This window comes from Osmerus mordax, chromosome 9, assembly GCF_038355195.1.
Source record: "Osmerus mordax isolate fOsmMor3 chromosome 9, fOsmMor3.pri, whole genome shotgun sequence".
Taxonomy (NCBI): domain Eukaryota; kingdom Metazoa; phylum Chordata; class Actinopteri; order Osmeriformes; family Osmeridae; genus Osmerus; species Osmerus mordax.
The window spans coordinates 4046358-4069896 of NC_090058.1; the positions used below are offsets into that span (position 1 = coordinate 4046358).

Here is a 23539-nt window from a genome sequence, read left to right on the forward strand (position 1 = left end):
ACAAAAACAAAGTGAATCATTTTCTTTTAAGCGTTGGGCTGTCTCAGACCCTCCACATTGCGAAGGTTAAAAGAAAATTATTTTTATTTGTTTTTGTATTGGGTAAAATTGGGTAAACACAACGATGGTTCGTTATGAACCTTTGGGTCATGTGACCCGAAGGCAGCAAAAAGGGTTAAAACTGGCTCTGCCAGGGAATAACAGGTAGTGGACTAGGACAAAGAACAGACAGTGACTATGTATATTCCACCCAGAACCTGCTCAGTAGGAGAGATGGTAGAGGAATTAGAATGCAGGTAGCGACTGTGTTTACATTCCACACTTGGGGTGAAATACTATTTGCAGAGACTGCCGGAATGCTCTTTGATCTCTCGTAAGTCTGTTACATTTCGCTGACTCGGTCACTGAGGGTGACAATCTCCTCCTCCTCCCCTTCCTCAGGCTCCGCCCCCTCGCTGACGTCAGCATGCGGGTTGACCAGATGGACGGGGTACATGAGGCCGTTCTGCTCGGCGTGGTGCTGCCAGCGAGGGTCGTCGCTCTCGTGGGTCAGGTAGCGCTCCGACATCTTTCCCTCCAGAGCACGCAGGTCCAGCCACATTTGGTAGTCCTGGAGACAAGACAGACAGAGGTGTTCAACAGTGCCGCGACATAACATGACATAACATGCCATAACATGATCAGACACACAGAAACAACAACTACGAAAATATGACAATAGCACCAACAACAACAAAACAACAGCTTGAAGTTCAGTATTAAATATTACATATTGATGACTCTACTATCTAACTGTGCTGAATATCAGATAGTGTAATTGCGTCTCACCTGCAGCCAGGGGTGGCTAAGAGTCTTGTCAACGCTGTAGCGCTTCCTCATCTTGACTTGCAGCAAGTTATTAATGAGGTCAATTGCTGCAACAACAAAGCGGATGGGTCAGGTTTGGGACCCAGCTTGGGTCTGGGCAGGGGTCTATCTGGGTCTGTCCAGGGGCCTGGGATGAGGTCTAGGTAACTGGGTTTGCAGAAGGCCAGGGGGGCCTCATAAGGAGCCAGCAGGGGCTAATGAGCAAAGCTAACATCATGTTAGCGTTACTTAAGGGGTCACAGTTTTCTGAGCCTCAGCTGGGATCCGTGACCTTGAGGCCCCTGTCTTCTATAGAAGCCTGACGGCTTGGTGTTATTCACATGAATGGGTTGACACAAGAACTGGTTTGGTCCTGGCCTCCTTTATCCCCCTTTTCCTTTCCCTCTCTCAACTTTTCACACACGGACTCTTGCTTCTCAGGCACATTCTTTCTCTTCTCTCTCTCTCTCTCTCTCTCTCTCTCTCTCTCTCTCTCTCTCTCTCTCTCTCTCTCTCTCTCTCTCTCTCTCTCTCTCTCTCCCTCTCTCACACACTTTAATTGAGTTTGTTTTCTCCATTCTCTCATTTAATGATCTCCCTCTCCCTCTCCCTCTCCCTCTCCCTCTCCCTCTCTCTCTCTCTCTCTCTCTCTCTCTCTCTCTCTCTCTCTCTCTCTCTCTCTCATCTGAGGACATGATACATGTGACACATGCCAGCTTTGTTTCCATATGGCGGCGCAGCCAAGATTGATGTTGTAGACTGCGTCCTCTCTTCACCCCCAGTGTAGTTGGAACAGCGTGTACAGTTAGCCATCTATGCAGCCTCCCTCATACAAACATAATAGTGACTCACCCTGGTAAGTACTTGCTTGTCTAGCTTACAACCACACAAACACAGTGGAGTTGTCTATAAAAAGACATCCGAGTCACCATAGTCAAGCGTTCAGAAGGATAATTAAGGAGCCTGGTTAGATAGATATACTAAGTAGAAATAGGGAGAAAGATTTTGTAGAATTGGGAGATGCTCTGTGGGTTAATCTTTTTGTCTTTACTATATTTTTGTTTAATTAAGTTAGTTACAGATTACACCCAAAATAATCATCATTCTATTTGTTGGAGCTGCAATAAACTTCGAATTAATTTCACCTGTAAAAATAAGCTTTTTGACCACAAACACAAACTACAGCAGCCCAAACCAGCATCAAATGGCATCAACACCATTTGATAAAAGGGATTTTTTCTTGTTGCTCCAATGTACTTGTACGTGTGACGTATTTCAAGGTAACTTCTCTGGACTTTTTCCTTGCCTTCTCCTTCCGGTCACCCACCTTCCTGGGACGCCTTCTTCCAGGGGTTGGGGGGGTACATGAAGGCAGCGTTGTGGATCTGGTCATGGATGTCCTCGTCTTCGTTGAAGGGGAAGGTTCCGCTGAGGCTGACGTACACGATGACGCCCACCGACCACATGTCCAGAGAACGGTTATAGCCTTTGTTCCTGAGTACCTCTGGCGCCAGGTACGCCGGCGTGCCCACCACAGACCGCCTGAACGACTTCTCCCCGATGATGCGGGCAAAGCCAAAGTCACACAGCTTCACCTGAGGAGGATTACAGGAGGAGGAGGGGGAGGGGAGGATGAAGAGGAGGAGAGGATAGGATAGGAGGAGGATAGGAGGTGATTAGGAAAAGAAGGGGAGGAAGAGGAGGACAAGGTGTGGAGAAGAGGAAGGGAGAAGAGGATAGGAGGTGGATAATAGGAGGAGGTGGATAGGAGGAGAGAGGAGGATAGCAGGAAGAGAATAGAAGGCAAAGGGTTAGAGGATAGAAGGAGAAAGAGAAGAGGAGGTGTGGACCAGAGAAAGAAATGACAGTACATTGTTTAATGATTCTCCAAGTGCTTTCTCTTACTGGACAAAATACTTTGGTCAGGGGTATAGTCAGACTGGACTACATCCAATATAGTTGCTCTCTTTTCAGCCTGCCTGGACTACACCCAAAATGACTACTCTTTGCAGTCAGTAATCCCTGCAAAGAGATTACTTATATAAGAAAGCGAGGAGAAATGAAGGAAATAAAGTATTGTTAGAGGATTCCTCCTGGGTTGTCTACTCATAGCCCTTAAAAAGCCAGACAGTCTAGCAGTTATGTTATTGCAAATAGAAAAGGGACAGTCAGGCTATTCTTGGTAAACTGTTTATGTTCAGGATGAACGTACAAAACATTCTGAAGCGCCCTATCATTATTACATAGCACACAGATGGAAATGTCTGTTTCAGAGCAGGAGGAAAAGACCAGAGTCATATAAGGAGTGAAACACTGAACATAGACTGTTATGGAATATTTAGAATCTGGAATATAGCTCATTCTGCATAACTGTAGCTGAGAAAAAAAAAAAAGAAAAGACACATTTTCAGTTTGTTGTTGGTCATTCTGTGAGAATCTGTGTTAATTCTACCATACACAACTCCAGTCATTCCCAAATGTCAATTATTCTAACTATGTAAAGGACCAAGGACACTGCAACAGTCTGGGGGAGGGTAGAGGGGGAGGATAGTTAAAAGAACAGGAGGATAATTAGGAGTATATCATTAAAATCAAGACACATAGAAAACTAGAAAAGGAATCGTAGCTTTGCCGCCTGCAACCCTTCTCCACAGGACCACAATATTGACAGATATACAAGAGCATGTTTAAACAGGTGAAATAACTGTTTCTGTTTCTGCCTGCTCGGGTGTGATCCTCTGGAGTTTGTGTACAGTAAGCGTGAGTGTATTTGTGTTTACTTGAGGATAGGAGTCGGCAGAAGCCAGCAGGACATTCTCTGGTTTTAGGTCACAGTGCACTATGTTCTTGAAATGAAGGTGACGGAGAGCTACAAGAATCTGTAAAAACACACAAACAAAACAGAAAGAAAAACACAGTTTAAGTGTGTTTAAACAAGTGAAAAGAAGTCATTATGCACCGGTTGTAAAGGTTTAGACATTGATGACGATTGTAGAGCAGAGGTGTGTATGGAACTGTACTGTAGAGTCTAACACAGGAGGTCCACCACACACACACAAACACTAAACAACAAACATGAGCCATTGTGACATGTAACTGACCATGTAAAACAAACAAAAATAAGAGTGTGAGCATATATGTCTGTGGGTGTGTTTGGGTGTATGTGTGTAAGTGTGGGTGTGTGTGTACGTATGCGTGCATTTGTGCATGAATGCGTGTGTGTGTGTGTCGCCTGCAAGGCAGCCAGCCTGTCATCCAGGCTTACCTGTGTGACGAGGAACTTGGTGATGCGTTCAGGCAGCCTTCCCTTCTCACTCGACAGTATCATCTCCAGCATGTCGCCATGGAGCTTCTCCATGACAACAAACACCCGTTCCGGAGTCTCAAACATGCACTCCAGGTTGACAACGCCAGGGTGGTGGAGGTTCTAGAACACAGGACAGAGCACGCAAGTTCTAGAAAACGAATGGGAGAAAACCAATGAGGACAGAACTATTCTAGAACACAGGACAAAGAACTCCAATCTTTGTCCTGTAAAAAGAAAAGGCAGAATGTTTTGTTTGAGGCCAAGCTGTAAAATAACTCGTAATTAATAATGTTATAATTGTCATTAATTTAGTAATTTAATGAAATGTAATGAGATGTTCGACCACCGCATTGGTACTTTTTTGCTGTCTTGTAAACCCACGAGAGTTAGGCCCTTTTTGTGCACGGCACAAAAATTAAAGAATCAATCCATCCATGAGCAGAGTACTAAAATGTTCTAGAAGGCAGGTGAGATATCTGAGATGTTTCCAGCTGTTGAGTGAATGAACTAAAAAGATTCTAGAACACTGGAGAGAACCTCGGTTAGGCGGCAGGATCATACTTGACAGGTGATCACACCCCCACAGTGCTGTCATCATAATCACCTCATTATCAGCATTCATATTCTGGAGGCTCCGCTCTCCGTTCTCCCAGTTGCGGAGGGCATTACATGGCAGGGGGCCTGTGTACGCTCACATGCCTGTTTACCTGGAAGATGGCCACCTCGTTTACATGCGTGTTTACCTGAAGAATGGCCACCTCATTTCGGAGCTGGCTCTCCTGCTTGGTTGGGAAACGTAACTTGTCGATGATTTTGATCGCAACGTCTCGGCCTGTTATCCTATGCTTCCCTGCAGAGTAGAAAACATGGAAGCATTCAAGTGCATGTTACAGTGCACGTGCTGTAAGTTACCTGCCTGTACTCTTAGGGAGGCATCTTCACAGTGTGACCAAAGAAAGAGAGAATTTGAACACTGTTGACAACAAGGCTCCAGCATGAAGACTAGCGATGTAGAGTCCTTACCTCCATAAACTATCCCGAACTGTCCAGAACCAAGAACCTCATCAGGGAATATCTGATACACAGAGCTGATATCCTGTGAGGGGTAACAAAACAAACAAAACACAGCATCAGGACGTAGAATGACACATCACATCACAAATATTATCTCTTTTATCTTATCTGGTTCCTCCCATGACAGCTTCCTGCCCAGAGTCCTGTTCTGACTTTCAGAGAGACGCCCAAGAAACTGTCACTGTTATCACTGTTATCCATTTTGCCATCGGAAACCATGGTAACGCCTTGCCTGAACGGGCAATCAAGATAATCTGTATCTGTGGCTCTTAGTGATGAGCTCACCTCTGGGAGCTACGCAGCTACAGCGCAGCACTGCTTGGGGACGACTGCAGAAACAGCTAGCTAGGAGACACACATCCCCCAACACTAACGCCACCTCACAGAGAGGAACTTCAACCACGGTGAACGATACATATAGGGGAGTCAGGTGGCTGAGCGGAGAGGGAATCGGGCTAGTAATCCGAAGGTTGCCAGTCCGATTCCCGGTCATGTAAACTGACGTTGTGTCCTTGGGCAAGGCACTTCGGGGGGAATGTCCCTGTACTTACTGTAAGTCGCTCTGGATAAGAGCGTCTGCTAAATGACTAACTGTAAATTTAAAATGTAAATATAGTAGATACTGTGTAAGGATATTTACATTCAAATCACATTCATATGGTTTGATGGTATTTCCCCTCATCTGACCACTAGATCTACAGTAACCTCCAGACATTGTGGAAGTTGTAGAGACAAATGACATTGACTGAAGCAGAATATTGTCTACTCACCACATTCTCCTGGATCTGACAGTTGGACACAGATATACTGACAGACACATCCTCTGTTGGAACAAAGACACACAGTCAGCAAGTTTTTGTCTCTTTGTGCCTGTGCGTATGTATGTGTGTATGTGTGTGTGTGTGTCTATTTAGTATGTGCTTTTGTGCATGTGTAGTCTATATCTCATGTGTTTTGGGGGGTCACATACTGTGTCCGGCGTGACGCGATCCATGGGACATGCCCTTGGAGATGACGGGCATGAGGGCGTGCTGGATGGCCATTTCCCACATCCTGGCCACATCCTGCCCCACCCCACTGACCAGCATGCTGCCATGGCGACCCATCCCACCCCCACCGCACTCGCCAGACCTGGGGGGAGAAGGGGGGGGATACACACAAATTATGTCACAAACGAGGTTGTTCCCGTGCATACTTACTGGACATGCTGACTTGTAGGACGATGAATTGACCTCTGGAGGTTCTCTCCTACATAGTAGACCAGAGAGGCAGTGACGATCTCAAAGCAGTGGTGGTTGGCGCCCTCCGGGAGCAGGTTCACCGTCCGGGCTGGGTCCAGAGACAGCACCTCAGATAGGGGGATTTCCTGTCCAAATAGGAAATTGATTTTTATGGTTGATTTGCTATTGAACCAATCACATCATGTCACAGAGGAGGGGGAGCCTATACCTTGTAATATTTGCTTCCTGTATCGTTTTGGAACAGGGTGATGCATTTGCTGTCCAGCCTCCAGTAGTGCCTCTTCCTCTGCATAGAGAGACAGACAGGGAAGGGAAAACAAATATTTTTATAACATTTTTTATTAAGTGCCAGTATAAACAACTGATTTTCTTTTAAATCAGATCACTGTCAAACACTTTCTTACAGGAACTTCTGAGAGAACTAGGCAAATCGATGTGGATGGACTGGTGGATTTATGGACAGATGTAAGGGTTAGGTGAGTGGACGGGATCTCTCCAGACTGACCAGGGTGTCCTTGCTGGTGAAGTGGACAAGCCATCCTTCCTTCATGGAGTTGCTGCTTTTCCTCTTGGCATGTTTCACCGACTGGACCACGCGCATCAGGGGGATGTTGTTGCTGGTGGACGGGCTGCACAGGAAGTGAGGGTTCAAGACGCTTTGGCAGTTTTCAAACCCTAACCCTAACATTTCCTTTGAAGTATTCATCTCTAACAAACACAGTAAAGCCGCTTGTCCTGTCACGGTCATCAGTGGAGATGATGCGACGCGTGAGACAGGTCACCTGATGGCCCTGTTGGAGTCGTCCAGGTCCTGGTCCCCGAGGTCAGCCAGGTCACCTTGCCCCGCCTCGAGTAACGCAGCGTCAGACGCCATGTTGTCCTCCAGATCCTCCATCAGACCTCCGCCTCGCTCGCCGTCCCCGTCACTGCAACAGCCCTCCTCCATCACCACGTCCGACTCCACCCCTGGACTCAGCAGGTCTGCAGATGGACGGACGGACAGAAGAGGGACAGCGAGATGGATTACAAGGATTATCATCAGGCCTGTGTCTGGCCATGGATCATAGACAGACACGGAAAGATGGAGAAAGATATGTGTGGACGGGAGTGCAGAGAAAACGTTTCTGCTGGGTTCGGTTTACACAGCAAATATCCTCAGTGTCTGTCTACCATCAACCATGTCAGCTGGACACAGAAAGACTCGCCTCCATTCTTAGAAACCTCTCCAAGGCAGTTGTTTGGCACTTTTGGAGCACATCGCTTATGGCAGTTGAATCTGCAGTCTGAGGAAGAAGAAAGGAAAGAAAGAAAGAAAGGAAGGAGGAAGAAAGAGAATATTGTTTGTATGTTTAAGTGAGAGAGCGTGAGAAGGACAGAGTGAGAGAGGCCTGCTGTCAGAATGTCTAACCAGGCCTCTTCTAGTGAATACCGTCTACAGATAGCGCCCTGTAGAAGTTAGGATATTCTCATATCAGAGCTCTGTGCAGCGTCTCACAGATGAGTTACCTTGGTGGAGCTCCAGGTATGACTCACTAACACAACATCCTGTATGCAGCAGGATCTCTGACTCCACCCCCACCTCTCTCTCTCTCTCTCTTTCTTTATCTCTCTCTCTCTCTCTCTGATCTCCCCTTCTCCCTGTCTTATCGCTTCCTCTCCTCCACTCCCCATCTCATATCCTCTCACTCTCTCATCCTCCTCCTCTCCCTATCTCCCCATCCTCTCTCCATCTCATCCTCCTCTATCCTTTTATACATCCCCCTTTCTCCAGCTCTTGCTATAACTGCTTTTATTCAAAATACAACAAGGACGATAGACAGTATATCATCTCTTAAAAATGTCTAAACTGCTTCTCACTCTATTGTCCATCTGGTGTTACCTTTGCACTGCAGGCCCTGTCTGAAGAGGCCCTTGAGCAGCTTCTTGCAGTGCTGGCAGACAGTGGGACGTGTGTAGGAGTGGATCAGGAAGGTGTGGGGCACCTTGACCTTGGACAGAAAGATCTTATCCAGCTCAATGGGACGGCCGATGTAGGAGGAGAGCCTCCGCTCTCTTCCCGGAAAGATGTCTGACTGGGTCTTCTGCTGAGGACAGAAAATAGGATCTAGTCAGGCAGTGGTCTTCAACCCTGGTCCCCAGGGCCCCCTGTCCTGTATGTTCTAGATGTTTCCCAGCTCTAACACACCGGATTCTAATGAATGGATCGGTATCAAGCTCTGCAGAAGCCTGATAACTACCGTCCATTTGAATCTGGGTTTGTAGAAGCAGGGAAAAGTCTAAAACGTACAGGACAGTGGGACATGAGGACCAGGGTTGAAGACCACAGATCTACAGTTTATTCCCTGATAGTTCTCTGGTAGCACACAGGCTGCTCCAGTATGGGGGTGGCACACACACGCTCACTGGCAGGAGTGGTGTAGGGCTAGAGAGTGTTGCCTACCTCTATGCTGGGACTGACAGGAGACTGGACATGCAGGCGGGATGGAAGGACCCAGGGGAGGAGAGGGAGGAGAGGGAGGAAAGGGAGAAAGTCAAATAGAGGATGCATCAGAGGCTTCGAAAGAAAGTGCAACCATCACCAGACACCTTCTAGAATAACATCAGCAGATTCCACAATGCAGAAGCATGCTCTGCAAGGTTATTAGACTATTTGGCTTGAGTGTACGTGTGTGTGTTTTTGTGTCTGTCTCACTGTCTGTTTGTGTGTGTGTGCGTGCATGTGTTGTGTGTGGGTGTGCGTGTGCGTGTGTGGCTCACCAGTAAGGCCTCGTCTGAGGGGCTGGGGGAGGGATCGTTGGAGCGAGTGATGGTCAGCCCTGTCATGCCGGTCAGCGACACATTGGACAGACGCCGTTTACGGACACCGCTGCAGTTGTTGGGAATTTTAAAGGCACAGCGCTTGTGATAGTTCAGACCACAGCCTTAAGAGAAGGGAGACAGACAGGGAAGGAAACATGGGCTGGCATAAAAGCTGGTTATTTTGCGATAGGGGGTTGGGGAATCAGAGAGAGAGAAAGATGGAGAAATAGAGAGATAGAGACACATGAACAGAGACACAAAGAGACAGATTTAGAGAGAGGAAGAGAGAGATTGAGAAAGAGAATGAATAGAGGGAGAGAATGAGCAACAGAGAGAGAGAGAGAGAGAGAGAGAGAGAGAGAGAGAGAGAGAGAGAGAGAGAGAGAGAGATGGGACAGAGATTAAGAGAGAGGGAGAGAGATTGAGAGAGACAGATCAACACAGCGCCAAACAAGTCAAACAGTCGCGCGTTCCTCCACCTTCACACTTGAGTCCCTGTCGAACCAGCCCCCAGAGCATCTCTCCGCAGTGGTCACAGAAGGCCGGGGCACGGTACGAGTGGACAAACAGAGCATGGGGGCGGATCTGGAAGTCCTCCACTGTGGCCGAGGCTGAAAAACAGCGGAACACACAGAGAGACGCCGTCAGGCCACGAGCAGACATGAAGGTTTGGAGCATAGAACACAGTGGTTACACATTTAGCCATTTAACAGATGCTCTTATCCAGAGCGACTTACAGTAAGTACAGGGACATTCCCCCAGAGGCAAGTAGGGTGAAGTGCCTTGGCCAATGACACAACCTCATTTGACGCGGCCGGGAATCGAACCAACAACCTTCTGATTAATAGCCCGTTTCCCTAACCGCTCAGCCATCTGACCCCACGGCTGGATGCTACAAATAATGATGCAAATCAAGGGCAAGACGAGACCTAAGGAGAAGTTCTGTGACACAGTCCGACTGGGGCGTAGCAGCACAGAAACACAGCCAGATCTGGAGGCCACGTGGCTTCACAGTCTGATGTGATGTCTCTCTCCTAGCGACGCTGTGGTAAGAATATCAATGATGCAGGGTGGTGGGCTGTGCTGGTGTTGGGAAAACAGAGCAGGAGGACGGGCTTGGACGAAGAGACGGGCTGTTGAGTTCTTCAGCGCTTAAGTCACAGTGTTGACTGTGTCTGGAATGGCACCCAGTCCCAGATGGCTGCATATCTGGCCAACGTTGGAGAATACTACTCTAAGATCCAACACACACACACACATACACACACACACACATACACACACACAGCTGAGACCTAAGGCACCAGGCCCTCAGTTCATCGATGCCCTGGATAGACATTTTGATGGTCTGGCCTGCCTGGTGTCTACAGGCCTGAACAGCAGATGGAGCAGATTTGAGATCCCTTAACTCAACCCTAGCCAGCACTACAGAGCCTGTTTGAAACTCTGTGTGTCTTATATAACGTGGGATGATCCCATTATCTGCTAGTTTAACATCTCGAGATTGAACTGTTTCAGATATACTAATCAAAGCCAGATGTTCTGCATTAGTATCAAGATTAACATTCAAATTGTTAAACTAAGGCCAAGAGAATAGAAAATCCTTCCCCATCCCAGTCCATATGAAAAAAAAACAGAAAAGATGATTTGTGTATCAAATAAAATGAATGGTTTGTAAACAAACAGGTATTTGTCCTTGGGGTCCTCGGAGTTTAGCGATTGTACATGCTGTCAGCCACAGATGGAGAAGGGTCCTGATTGGCTCGTGTTTGTCCGTGTGTAGCAGGAGTTGCTGGGAGCGTTGAAGGGGGTTGGAGCCCAGCATGGGAACAGAGAGCCTGATGACTGGCACCGAGCCTGAGCCCTCCACCAAGCTAGTCTCTGCTGCTTAAGCAGAATGCAGCCTGATTAGACTTTCTACAGGGAGAAATTGCCTCCATTTATTCAAATTATTGTTTTGCCTTTTGTTTAAAGGCCAAGATATGTTTAGAAGTTGAACAACCTGTAAACCGTCATTACATGCTTCAGAAAATGAGTGTGTGTGTGTGTGAGAGAGAGATAGAGAGAGAGAGAGAGAGAGAGAGAGAGAGAGAGAGAGAGAGAGAGAGAGAGAGAGAGAGAGAGAGAAAGAGAGAGAGAGAGAGAGAGAGAGAGAGAGAGAGAGAGGGAGGGAGGGAGAGAGAGAGAGAGAGAGAGTATGTGTGTGTGTGTGTGTGTGTTCAATGGCGTCTTAGGACACCTATGTTTATTTATGTGTTCTGAAGTGAAATTAGTAGTTGTAGTAATCCTCTAGGTCTGTGTATGTTGAGCTTCTCTGTTGCCACAACATGATAAAACAAGTTGGCATCATGCTGAGGCATTCATCTTGTTCACTCTAGCGGGACTCTGCATGATCGTATAATATTAAACATGTTTTTTGCCCTTCCTGAACCTAAAAAGTCACTTTCCCCCTCCTTTTTTCTCCCTCCATATTTACGTGGATCAACCTTCCGGGGCGCTCTTGTTTGCATTCCCCAGCACGGAGCTCCGTTAGCTAGTCTACGATCTTCACACCCCGTAGCTGGTGGCAGCTAAAGTGTTGTTAGCATCGTATCCACCTTCACACTCATTAAACTGCTGTGCACCAGCAGCCCAAATGATCATACTGTGAGAGGGAGGAGAGACAGGAGAGGCTGACAGGAAGCCTGGTGGCAAACAACAGGCAGAGCTAACACGTACACGAAAGTGTTTATTTTATCTGCCGAACCTTGAAATTATCAATACAGAGAGCGAATGTACCAAATGCGAAACCCAACATTAGTTCTGTGTTTATTTTACCCACCTCGAAAGGGGTAGTTCCTTGAATGTCTACAAAGGCATTATCGGTTCAGGTGTAGTTAAGCTGTATGGCAGACTGTTACTGTTACGTTACTTAGGCTACTACGTGCTTCTACCTTCCCTCCTACAGTTTGCATCTCAAGCATCTATACTGTATCCTTTTGCCAACTTGACAAGTAATTACACATACTACAATGGTTATCACGTGCTCCAAGGACATTATTCTCCAAGGACACATTTGTCAAATTTTCACCAATTTCCAGCAGTTACAAACAGGTGTGAGCTAAGTGGTATGTGTTGAGTTACACAAAGTAGGTTGTGTGCCACACAACATGTGTTTTACCACTCACCACGAACACGTTCTCTACAACATACTGCTCTGTGTTGATCCAGATCCAGAAATAACCTGGGCTACATTCAGGATCCCTAGGACCCTGCTTCAGCTTGGGGTGAAGTCTCATTCAATAATCACTCACCTGACACACACTTTGAGATGGAGCTTGTTTTTATGTGATACCTCTCTAACCCTCACGCTACAAAGTGTCATGACAGGTTTTTAAAATCTACTGCATTAGAATGTGTGTGTGTGTGTGCGTGCACCTGCTCACTCGCGTGTGTGTACAGAGTATCACTTCCAGTCTTACCCAAGTGTGGGGTGTACTTGGGGGGTATGTGAGGTGTCAGTCTCCCATGTCTACCTCATACACCGTTGCAGGAAGTTGATTACCTGCTGGAGCGCTGATGGAAGAAGAGACGCCCGCAGAGCGTTTGGAAAAACACTTTAGCTGTGTCAAACGCAAAGCGACATCACTTCCTCCTTCTCAGTGCAGCCACATGTCGTTTGCACCAGAACTCAATTTTACAACATGGCACAAAGAAGTGTGTGTGTGTGCGCCCGTGTGTGTGAGTGTCCATGTGTGTTTTTGTGTGCGTGAGTGAGTGCCAATGTGTGTATGTGTGTGTGTCAGCGTGTATACCTGACAGAACGACCTCCACAAGGTCTCCTTCCAGGATGTCTGAGGAGCAACGGACCAGCTGGAGGACGTTGTCCGAGGACGGATCGTGGCGGAACAACATGATCTTGTCGTACATCCCGTAGAAACCACATTCGGGAAACTAGAAGAGAGAGGGATGAGGGGTTTGGAAACGAGGAGAGAGGAAATGGAGAGACTATGTCAATGTTTATAGTAAACCCTCATGGGACTGGAGTAGAGGAATCAACAAAAAAAGACTGTCATCTTTCATTTTTTGTTATTCATTCCATTTGTTGAACTACTATTTCCTGTATCTTATTTATTCGTGACTGGACGATGAAATCTAAAGCTTAAAGATTCTAAAAGTCAAACCGTATTGAAAAGCTCATAACATGACAGATTTGGGCGACATCCTAAAATGACAGTATATGTGAACCTGGCCTACTACACAAGCGCTCTTCAAGGCTAGCCCTCATTCATAATTTCTCTGTTAAGACATGGAACCTGTTCTTCATCTGGTTAGCGGGACGAGTTCCAGGAAATCACCCCGGATCCGCTGCTAGGCTACTGCTCTGGAGAATGTACTAGCAGACTAGACTCCTCTATGCAACGGAAATATATTTTGAATTAGGAATGTGCAACTGTCATTCCTATATTTTATTGCTTTGGACTTGTTAAGAAAGATGGATATCGATTCACCTATACTGTACAACATCTAACCATATCATCCTTAAAAACTGTGTACGTCATCAAATAAAGAACAATATGATGTCGATATGATCCTGTAGGCGTCTAACCTTCCGACATTAACAGAAACCAGAGCAAGCCAGTGTGGAACCCACAAGCCCAAACACCCTCTCTGTGTAAGATTAACAGTTCCAGCAGCAACCAGATCAATCCCCTGGCAGAGAGAAGAGCAACATATCGACTGACCTGTGAGCGGGCCCAGGAAACCGCCACAGCCAATCACACGCTATTGATCTCCCCAGAGCCCAGTCACAACAGCACATGGCCAATCCGAGAATATTATCAGCCGGTCAAGTAGCTAACATTATGGTAGTCGTTTAAATATTTTTTTCTGTAGAGTGGAATTATGATTTATTACTTTGTAAAAAGTGCATGTATATAATACATTAAATGTATTGTACAATTACTGAACATTTCAGAGCAAAGTTGACTTAACATGTTGTCCTCTAAGAGAAGCCATATGTCGGAGAGAGACAGTGGGGGTACTGGAAGAGGTCAGGGTGATCCAGGATGTAGACCAGTCTACATCCTACATCAGTGATGGAGCAGCTACAGTATACGTTGGTCCAGTTCCTCTATAGCCATAACCAGCCAGACATTGATCATTGACCAGTGAACAAGTCACATGTCCTTAAACTCCCAGAATCCTTTTTCTTTCTCTAGTCAATAGCACCCACACCACCAAACACACACACAAAGCTAAGCCAGGCTATTATTTCTTTTTTTGTCAGTCCAGATGTCTGAGTTGTGTTACTGATTTGTGAAGCAGTAATTCCTGAAGAGCAGGTAACAAAAATACGTTTGTAATATTAAATTAACCTGATCCTGAGGGTAACTGACATTTGAATAGTAATAGTTTAGTCAATAGTGTTGCATGTTGCCCATTCAAAATAGCTGGAGGAAGAACAGCAAGCTCCAGATCTGTTTTTCGTCTTTCTCACTAATAGCATTGATTTTCCCTGCTCTCTGCCTACCTCAGGCTAAATCAGGTTGGACACAAAAAGATGCACAGACGTAAGTGTGTGGCTCTCAGGTCGCCATGACAGCAACGCCACTGTAACAGTAGTGTTGTCATGGCAGCGGAAACCAAGGTTCTCTTGCCGTCGACCACTATTCATTTATCTGACAAGCTTAGAGACGCATTTACACATGCACTCACACAGCCTATTGAGACATGTATAATATGCTATTACTATGCAAAAGGCACTGGATTCTCTGATGGTGCTACAAGTTGCTAATATTGCTGCAGATAACCTGACAGACACCAGCCTAGAGAGATGGTTTAGTTGTGTTCTGCTGTTGTGTTTGTAGTTTGTTGTAGGCTTTAGTGTGTGCGTGCGTGTGTATGCGTGGTATTGAGAGGGGAATAAGTGGGATGAGTGTTCCCTCTTAACAAAAGGACTAGGTCAGGAGAGGAGAGGAAGGGAGAGATGAGAGAGAGACGGGGGAGAGGAGAGGAAGGGGAGGAAAGGGTGGGGAGAGAGAGAGAGAGAGAGAGAGAGAGAGAGAGAGAGAGAGAGAGAGAGAGTGACAGAGAGGGGGGAGAGGAGAGGAGGCTCACAAGGTGGAATGAATCATCAGCAGGTCTCTCTAACTGCCAACACCCAGCTCCACCCACACTGTAACTATCTACTCAGAGAGAAAAACATCAAACAAATATACAAAAGTATTTCTCCATCTCTTCTTCCACTGAGTATGGCAGGGTAGAATAGAACAGAATATAATAGGTCAGAGCATGACACGTTGTGATGGACTTAATAAAGAAACCCTCATAGGCAGGTCAGATTTGTGGGAATTAAATATACCCAAGAGCATCTGGGACGCAGGAAGTGCACCCTGTGATTTCCACTTTCTGATCAGGGCACTCAAGCCAGACATGAGCTAGAAAAACAGAACAAAAAAACAACTAAAAATGAACTTGAACATTTTGTAATTTAAGTACATTTCAAATGGTTTTTTTTTTTTTTTTATCTCATCAATTGTCATGTTGGCCATGCTCACGTTTATGTTTCCATTATAAGACCATCAAAGAACATCCGGAAAAATAGTATAGCCCTTTTTGGAAGCATAGTCACAGAGGGCTTCATGGATGCCCCGTAGTTCTGCACCTAAACCAACGTAAAACCCTCAAGGAATACAGAGAACCCTATAATACCCCTACAATACATTCCACCTACAGTGTGTACCCAGTGAGAAGGAACTGTATCTGTTCCCATCAACAGCAGGTTACATAAACGCTTATACAAAATTCCCTGCTACCCTGTTAACACAGCAGGAAACATGTGTTAGTTCAGCCATCGCAGAAGATGTTTAGACTCAGAGCCATGTATTTATAAGACCTCAACCAGGACAGGTGTCTGTTGCATGTGTGGTGTGGGTTTTTAATATTGTCAAGTACTGTCTAAATGTGTCGGAGTGCTTGACACCAGATGAGAGACCCAACCAGTCCAACCAGATCATCCTAGCTTCCTTCCAGACAGCCTTCTTATATGCCTGCCTGCCTGTCTAACTCCCTGCCTGTCTAACTCCCTGCCTGTCTAACTGCCTGCCTGCCAACATGCCTACCAGCCATATGTATATGGATCAGCATATCCTTTCCAAGGCTAATATCTCCAAACCATGGCACAACACGGAGCCTTTCCAGACAGGGTTATTAGAAAGGTACCATGCAGGGAGAAGAGTTCATTATCAAAGGTCAGCCTTAAGATCCCAGTTCAGTTGCTCTGAGTGTGTCGCCAGTAGCCTGCGTAGGGCAAGGAGGGTCACAAACAGGTGCCTTGGGGAGGTGATGGGTCCCCAGGGAGAGCGATCACACTACACTGAAGGTCACGTTACTGTTCAAACAATCAAAGTCCCTGTGGCTCAATTGTTCTATGCTACGGAAATGAAGCAGTGGGAACTTTTCATGGTGTCCATGGGTGTCATGCTGCCACGAACTACAGAAACATTTACATTACATTTACATTTAGTCATTTAGGAGACGCTCTTATCCAGAGCGACTTACAGTAAGTACAGGGACATTCCCCCCGAGGCAAGTAGGGTGAAGTGCCTTGCCCAAGGACACAACGTCATCTGGCACGGCCGGGAATCGAACTGGCAACCTTCTGATTACAAGCCCGCTTCCCTAACCGCTCAGCCACCTGACTCCCATATGTACTTTTTCCCAATGGTTTATTCTGACTTGGTCTATGGATGCTCGCTGTATGGCCGGGTCATTTGCCTAGTTGAATTGGCAATGGATATTTGTGAGAAAAAAAAATGGTCATAGCTGTTGATCCATTCGGAAAATACATAACTTCTACTCTGATTTTGTTCTGTTTTATTGTTCATTATTTTATTCAACTGTTTCTTTGACTGCTTATTGTCAGTCTATTTTAGTCTATTCTCTTCCATTTTATTCTAACCTACTGCATTATCCCAGTGTGGTAGGACCAGCGGTATGAGCAACACTCCCCCTCCCAACCCTCTTGCCCATTCTATCTGCGTCCAGCTGGCTCACACACAGACTGCTGTCGCCTGTCATTCTCTAGCTGTAACTGTGGTGTGACCACCATGGGTCAATACTGTTACACCACTGGGCCCCTTTGTTGCCCTGCCTCCCTCTGGTATACACACACACACATCAACCAATACACACTTATCACACACACACTGTGCCTACCCCTGCCCATGTTCATACAGTGAACAGGTAGAGAAAGGGGGGAGGGAAATGCAATGGAGGCCTGAAACTGGACAGGGAGGAGACTGTAGGGCAAGATGGACGAAGTGCCATAATGCTGGCTGATCATAACAGAATGAAGCATCCCTTGACGTAGATTCACCTTTAACTATAGAAGCACACCTTTGTCATTCAGTATTTCCATATCAGCATGATATTAAGGTATTTCTCCTAGGCCTACTGAGACTGGAGCTTATACAGCATTTACTGTACACCAGTATATAGACGGAAACGTATACGTCACATACTGCACACCAGTATATCACACATCATATTCATTAATTAATATCAGGGCAGCGTAAGATTTATTTGTATAAATCTACCATACACACTTGAAAAAGACACAAATTGTATCTTTAATAGTTTGACTTGTGGAGTCTATCTAATTATAGATCACTTAAAAAGCACTTTTAAAAATCTCATTGTCACCTTAATAGCCAAATGTTCACACGTTATTAGAGAGTATTTTACAGTTATGGGGCACTGCTAGCATGGCATGGCCCCCTCCTCTGCCATAGTCACACTGCACTGTGTGAGAGTGTATGTGTGAGTGTGTGTGTGTGTGTGTGTGTGTACAGTATGTATGTGTGTCTGACTGTGTGTGACTCTGTGTGCATCTGACTGTGTGTGGTAGGGTTCTACACTGCTCTCATTAACACACACCACAGTACAGACTTCAGGGTGAGGAGAGGTGTGTGTGTGGGGGGGGGGGGGGGAGTGATATATAGTGTGAAGCTGGTTTGCAGAATAATATACTGTAGCCTAATAACATCAGAGTTCTGTCAAACTACTTTAAACAGGTTATGGAAATTAGCACATTCTCTTGAAATTACACTCTAGACTACATATTAGTAGCAATCACTGATATTATTGAAACGGTTCAACTAGCAGAATAACTATCTGACATATAATTCTCTTGTGCTCAATCTAATTCAACTTCCTAACTCAGTTCAGTGAACCTGCACAGACATGTATAAACAATGGAGGGAACACTTCAATGCGATCAGCGATGCTGCACCAGTGACACAGGAAGAGAGATCTCTACTTCCTGTCAGACTAAACAGTCGTGGTGAGGTTCAAGTGGTTAAACATTAATATGATATATAACACATTTTGGAGAAAAAAGAACAGGTGACTGTGTCACCTGGACAACAATCAAAACAACCTCAGAGAAACCATGAAGACAAAGTAGCTAGCCGGTCTGTAGAAAGTAAGCTGTGTTTGTTTCTTTCAACACCAGAGACACTCTTTAGAAACACGCAGAGAGAAGAAGAGACAAGAGAGAAAGTAGTCTTCTCTGAAAGTAACTTTCTCCTCTTGGTGTAGCCAGAGTAAAAATAACAGATGCAGTGGTAACAGAGACCTTCACGCTAGCTAGCATCGCTCAGCCACTGGGGAGGTAATTGTGTTTTCCAGTGCCTGCCACCACAGTAAACTAACCTTTCAGCACCGCACATTAACAGGAAACATTTCTTATTTTTAGTCATTTTAATTATTGAGTCGTGCTGTCTTCACCTAGCTAATCACGGCAGTAATTAAACACATTTAAACGGAGAAAGATTGAGCGGGAGCGTGAACAAGAGCGGGTATTAGAGAAAGACGGACAGTGCAACAGGTACGTTGGTGAGGGTAGTCGGGGGGGAAACAAACAAGAGGAAAATATCCAAACATCACCTCTACTTGGGTTGAAATCTAACTAACTAATCTAAGTATCTAAGTACAATGGCAGTCTAATGACCAGAGCTTTGCCTATCCTCTCTTCTTGAAGAGAGAGAAGACCTCTGTCTCTAATGAATATTCACTGTGGAAAAACACAATGGTCCTCAATGTAGTCTTATACATCTCTCGGGCTGATTAGCAGGAGAGGGCCAGAGAAGGGCTTTCATTCTACCGCCAGACCGAGAAGAAGAGAGCTCTCGTTGCTGTCGGATGGATGGAGAGGGGCCATGAGCCTCAAAGCCTCTCAGCTCTTACACAGCATCTCCTCCATGATGCTAATAATGCTACATGGCACTGCTTTGAATGCTTTTCCAAACAGCTGCTCCACAATAGATGCTACATACAACCTTCATCTTCTGTCTGTGTGTGTGTGTGGTTTTGTGCATGTTTGTGTGTGTGCGTGTACTTTGTTGTTTGTATGGGCTTGTGTGCTTGCGTTAGCTACTGTCAGTGAACCCCCTCCTAGCATCAGGCCCCCACCCCCCCCCCCCACCCCTACAACAAGCACACTCCCAGCCTATATCCCTTGTCAGATGATGACACTCAAATGGATACTTCACAGGCAATCATAATCAGTTGCCAAGCAACTGGGGACTATTCTGTAAGCAGGGTAGCAATGTGGAGAAGCTGACCACAGAATCTAATAGAGCTAATTCATTCCTATTACCTTGGGGAGAGAGGTGCGGTAAGCTTTAACTGGATAACATTTGACTAATGTTTCGCATTTACGAAACACAAGAGATTAATTTCAGTTTATTACCCAAATGTGTGCAATGTGAGGGTTTCTAATGAAAAGTGTTTCAGTGTTAGCACAGTTGCGGTGACACACAGACATATTACAGTCAGATTTAGTACAAAAACGTTATTCCTGTCTAGCCAATTACTGCTATTAGCCTCTATTGATCAGACAGCCGATGTCAAGATTTTAACCATAAGAGAAGTTTATGTGAGCCAGGACTGAGAAGCAGCATCCATGGCTAATCTCAAATAGTTTTTTTTGTTTCTCTGGTTGACACGCCGCTGTGAGTGAGAAGATAAAGAACTGCATATAAATCAGGGTTTCCAAGGGAATCAAGGTTTGAAGAATCATTGCTAACGGCTTTGTTTGAATAGTAAATGGAAAAATTAAGCTATACTGTAGTTCAAGGACTTGACTGCAGTTTAAGAAAGTTATCCACTGTGGGAATTGCAGTTGGGCCTACCTGTAAAACGGTTAAAAGTTCTCTAGAACCAGACTCATAGGTTGAATAGGGTTTGCAGAGTCCATCCCTGTGCACTGCTCACCTTCCTGCCTCTGAACTGGGAGGGGAGAACCCCCACCAGCAAGGTCATCACCCCCCTGTAGCTCAGAGACCGCTGCAGAGGTGGGGAGGTGAAAAGGTGCAAGCAGAGCTCTCTTTAATTAGAGCTGATAGTGTTGAGCTTTAAAGGTCTGATGGATCGGCCTGTTAGACTGCCTACTGAGGGGGAGAGAGAGAAGAAGAAGAAGACCGAGCAGGAGGAGCAGAGGAGGAGGGAAAATTGGAGGGAAATTCAGAGGAAAAAAGAAAGGAATATCTGGTTGGGGGGTATTTTGGAACAGCATCTTAGGCTACCTACCGAGGGGACTGGAGAAAGGAAGGAGGCGAATTAGAAGTGGTGCGAGGTGTGATTTTGAGGTTTCTTTTGGGACAGCGTAAGGGGAGGATCACAGTGGGTTGTATACAAACAGCCAGCCCACTCTCAGGGTTACACATGGTACACATGGCACACCCTCGGCTCTGGTTGTTTACATGCCTGCATCCTTGACGGCCATCATGCGGTGCGTATCCATTTCAGCATGCAGCAATCACTAGAAATAATTGAGCGGAATCTAAATGTTGTAATTTCGACTCCTTGATATTTTCCACACGCACTTGAAAATCACACTGTTTGAGATGCATGTGAAAACAGAATATAATAACAGCTTCGTCAGTGTTTGCGTCACATTCTCCTTGGTGTGGTTCTCTGGTCGTGTTCTCAAGAGCAATTATATGAAAATGATTTGGGGTGCTTTGTGCATTCACTCAAGTGCCAAAGACGGCCCACAATCCAGCACAACCAAAAACATGACTGTACCTGAGGATGAGGGGTTTACTATACTGGCTGTCCTGTGTAAGCAAACCCCTGGTCACCAGCTAAGATCTACCATTAGACAAAGATGACATACTTGTATACACCATTTAGCCCCATTGATTCTAAGGTAAAGAATACTAACTGCCTGCAGATCCAGACTGCTTTGGCTACATGCAGCATGTTCTTGTCAATCCAACAGCACAGTAGTATTGTAAAGAAGTGGCATAACCAGTCCTTCAATCTTAAGAAAGGTTGGTGATTGGTTGAATTCCAGGAAGGAGTTGAGCTCCAGTCTCTCCCTGACACAACAATTGAACACCAACCTCCCCTCACTGCTTAGAATTGTCATATGCATCACCCACAAACACACAAACACACACATGTACACATTAACCATTTCACCTTGTACTATTTAAAGTGTTAAGTGTTCTAAGAGTTCTGATGAGAAAACACAAGAGGGATCCTCAGTGAAACACACACCATATCTGGGAGGTGTTGAGGTGGCCTGTTGAAGCTCCTAGGAGACCTGTTGTTTTAATTAAGAACATACCTAATCCCGTCGCCTCGCATACAACACATACTGTACCATCGCACACACAGACACACACACACACACACCTCTGGAAAGCACTGACAACCCAGGGACAGGGTGAGGTGTTTTTCCTGCAATGCCATGCCACATCTGATTACTAAAAAAACAACAAAGAATGTTAACACCCATAGTACAGCATATGACATAGGTGCAACCTTGATAGTTTTAGTAGAAATCACAGGCAACTTTTTTGAGCTAATAATAATTTCACATCATGTTTGCAGAAAGCTGTTATGTTACTGCAGTTCACTGGTAACCTGATGGCCTGACCAGTGCCATTACTAGTCAGATCATTGGTGGGTAACATTCATGTCAGACACATGCATTAACATTAAAATACATTGTGCTGTCTCCCTTTGACTGCCTAGTAACACTTTGACTGTGGCTGTAATGGCGTTGTTGTAGTTCTACAAAGACGCCATGACAGCCACAGACACATAATCTACTATTACAACTGTGGATGACAACCAATTGAGACTGCAGCCCAGAATGGGTAAGGTCCAGTGATCTAATAGTTGTGGGTCCTAGTAGGGGACTGGCCACTGTAGGACTGGTAGTTAGCTTAAAATTAGCCTGTGTGTTTCCAATGCAGGCCCTGTTTGAAGTTGTGGCTATTTCTTCAATACAGCTGGATATTAATTCAGATAACAAGCATAGAGGATTTATTGAATAATCAGTGTAAGTTTTAACACAGTTGTTGAAATGGCTGGCAATTATTTATCTGTTTACTAAAGGCTGTAGGTGACGCTCATCATAAATAGCCTATAGGTCTGACTCTTTAGGTCTGTTGACCACCTACGTAGAAAGAAAAGTCGGCAACCTCTGTATGCCAGTTCATTACATATGTTGAATAACTTTTTGGCTTTTACCAAACAAAGTACATTAGCCTACTTGTAAAGTTAATTGATTGTATAGTCCACTGTGAAGCCTGGGAACAAAGTTAACCGTAACCAAAGTGACGACTGTAACGGTACCTTCTGGTCGACTATGGAGCATGCCATCTCCCGGACTTGCGCGAGGCTGAAGTCGCATGAGTCCAGCAGGACAGGCTCGCGACTCAGTCCTATCTGGATCTGGAACGAGATGCCGTTCGCCCCCGGGGGGGGACTCGGCGGCCGGATCACCGGAGGCACACTCATATGAATTTCCCTTGAGACAAAATAATAACCACTTGTCAGAGATTAAGATATAAAATATCTGTAACTGCTAAATGATCAATAACGGAGTCGAACTCAAACTTCAATTCTTCAAGCGAATCATGAATTCAAATGATTAGAAAAATGAAAAAAAATAAAATATAGGACGTGTGAAAAAGCTTAGCGGTTGGAGAGATAATAAGTAATTTTCGAGCGGTGAGAGGCGAAGATGGAGCCATAGACGTCAGTTATGTTAGAATGTTGAGTTGTGATCAGACTGAGCCCGCCTCTTGGCTGATAGCTGCTGGAGTTCTCATCATTGAATAGGCAGAGTGATGCGCGAGGGCGCAGCGGGGAAGGACGGGGCGCGCGGAGGATCTGTACCCAGCGACAGAGCGCTTTTTACGGAACGTTCATCATTTATGTCATGTGGATAGAACCTCTACTTCAAAATCTGAACTGATTAATGAGACAA

The 23539-nt window shown here is 45.5% G+C and overlaps 1 protein-coding gene across 2 annotated transcripts; it reads right to left on the reverse strand.

Annotated features, from left to right (window-relative positions):
- Positions 1-382: 382 nt before the first annotated feature.
- On the reverse strand, positions 383-23067 carry prkd1 (protein kinase D1). Of its 2 annotated transcripts, XM_067242879.1 has the most exons (20): positions 22903-23010; positions 13062-13200; positions 9747-9878; positions 9226-9389; positions 8909-8932; positions 8348-8552; positions 7674-7751; positions 7251-7449; positions 6974-7097; positions 6677-6754; positions 6436-6593; positions 6198-6316; positions 5998-6050; positions 5177-5249; positions 4897-5003; positions 4112-4273; positions 3627-3725; positions 2174-2441; positions 829-914; positions 383-610 (listed from the first exon to the last, which is right to left on the reverse strand). In XM_067242879.1, exons 1-20 carry the CDS (start codon positions 22927-22929, stop codon positions 383-385), a joined length of 2523 nt encoding a protein of 840 aa, XP_067098980.1. In that variant the 5' UTR covers positions 22930-23010. The 2 variants fall into 2 exon arrangements, with proteins under 2 accessions (XP_067098980.1, XP_067098978.1); XM_067242877.1 differs by lacking the exon at positions 8909-8932 and having other exon boundaries at positions 22903-23067.
- Positions 23068-23539: the final 472 nt, after the last annotated feature.

Coding starts and splice junctions, on each gene's coding strand:
- prkd1 (XM_067242877.1), bottom strand. CDS start 23,067: ATGAGTGTGCCTCCGGTGATCCGGCCGCCGAGTCCCCCCCCGGGGGCG. Junction 6,594..6,676: donor CAGGAAGCAAATATTACAAG/GTATAGGCTCCC, acceptor CTATTTGGACAG/GAAATCCCCCTATCTGAGGT. Junction 5,004..5,176: donor GTTCGGGATAGTTTATGGAG/GTAAGGACTCTA, acceptor TCTACTCTGCAG/GGAAGCATAGGATAACAGGC.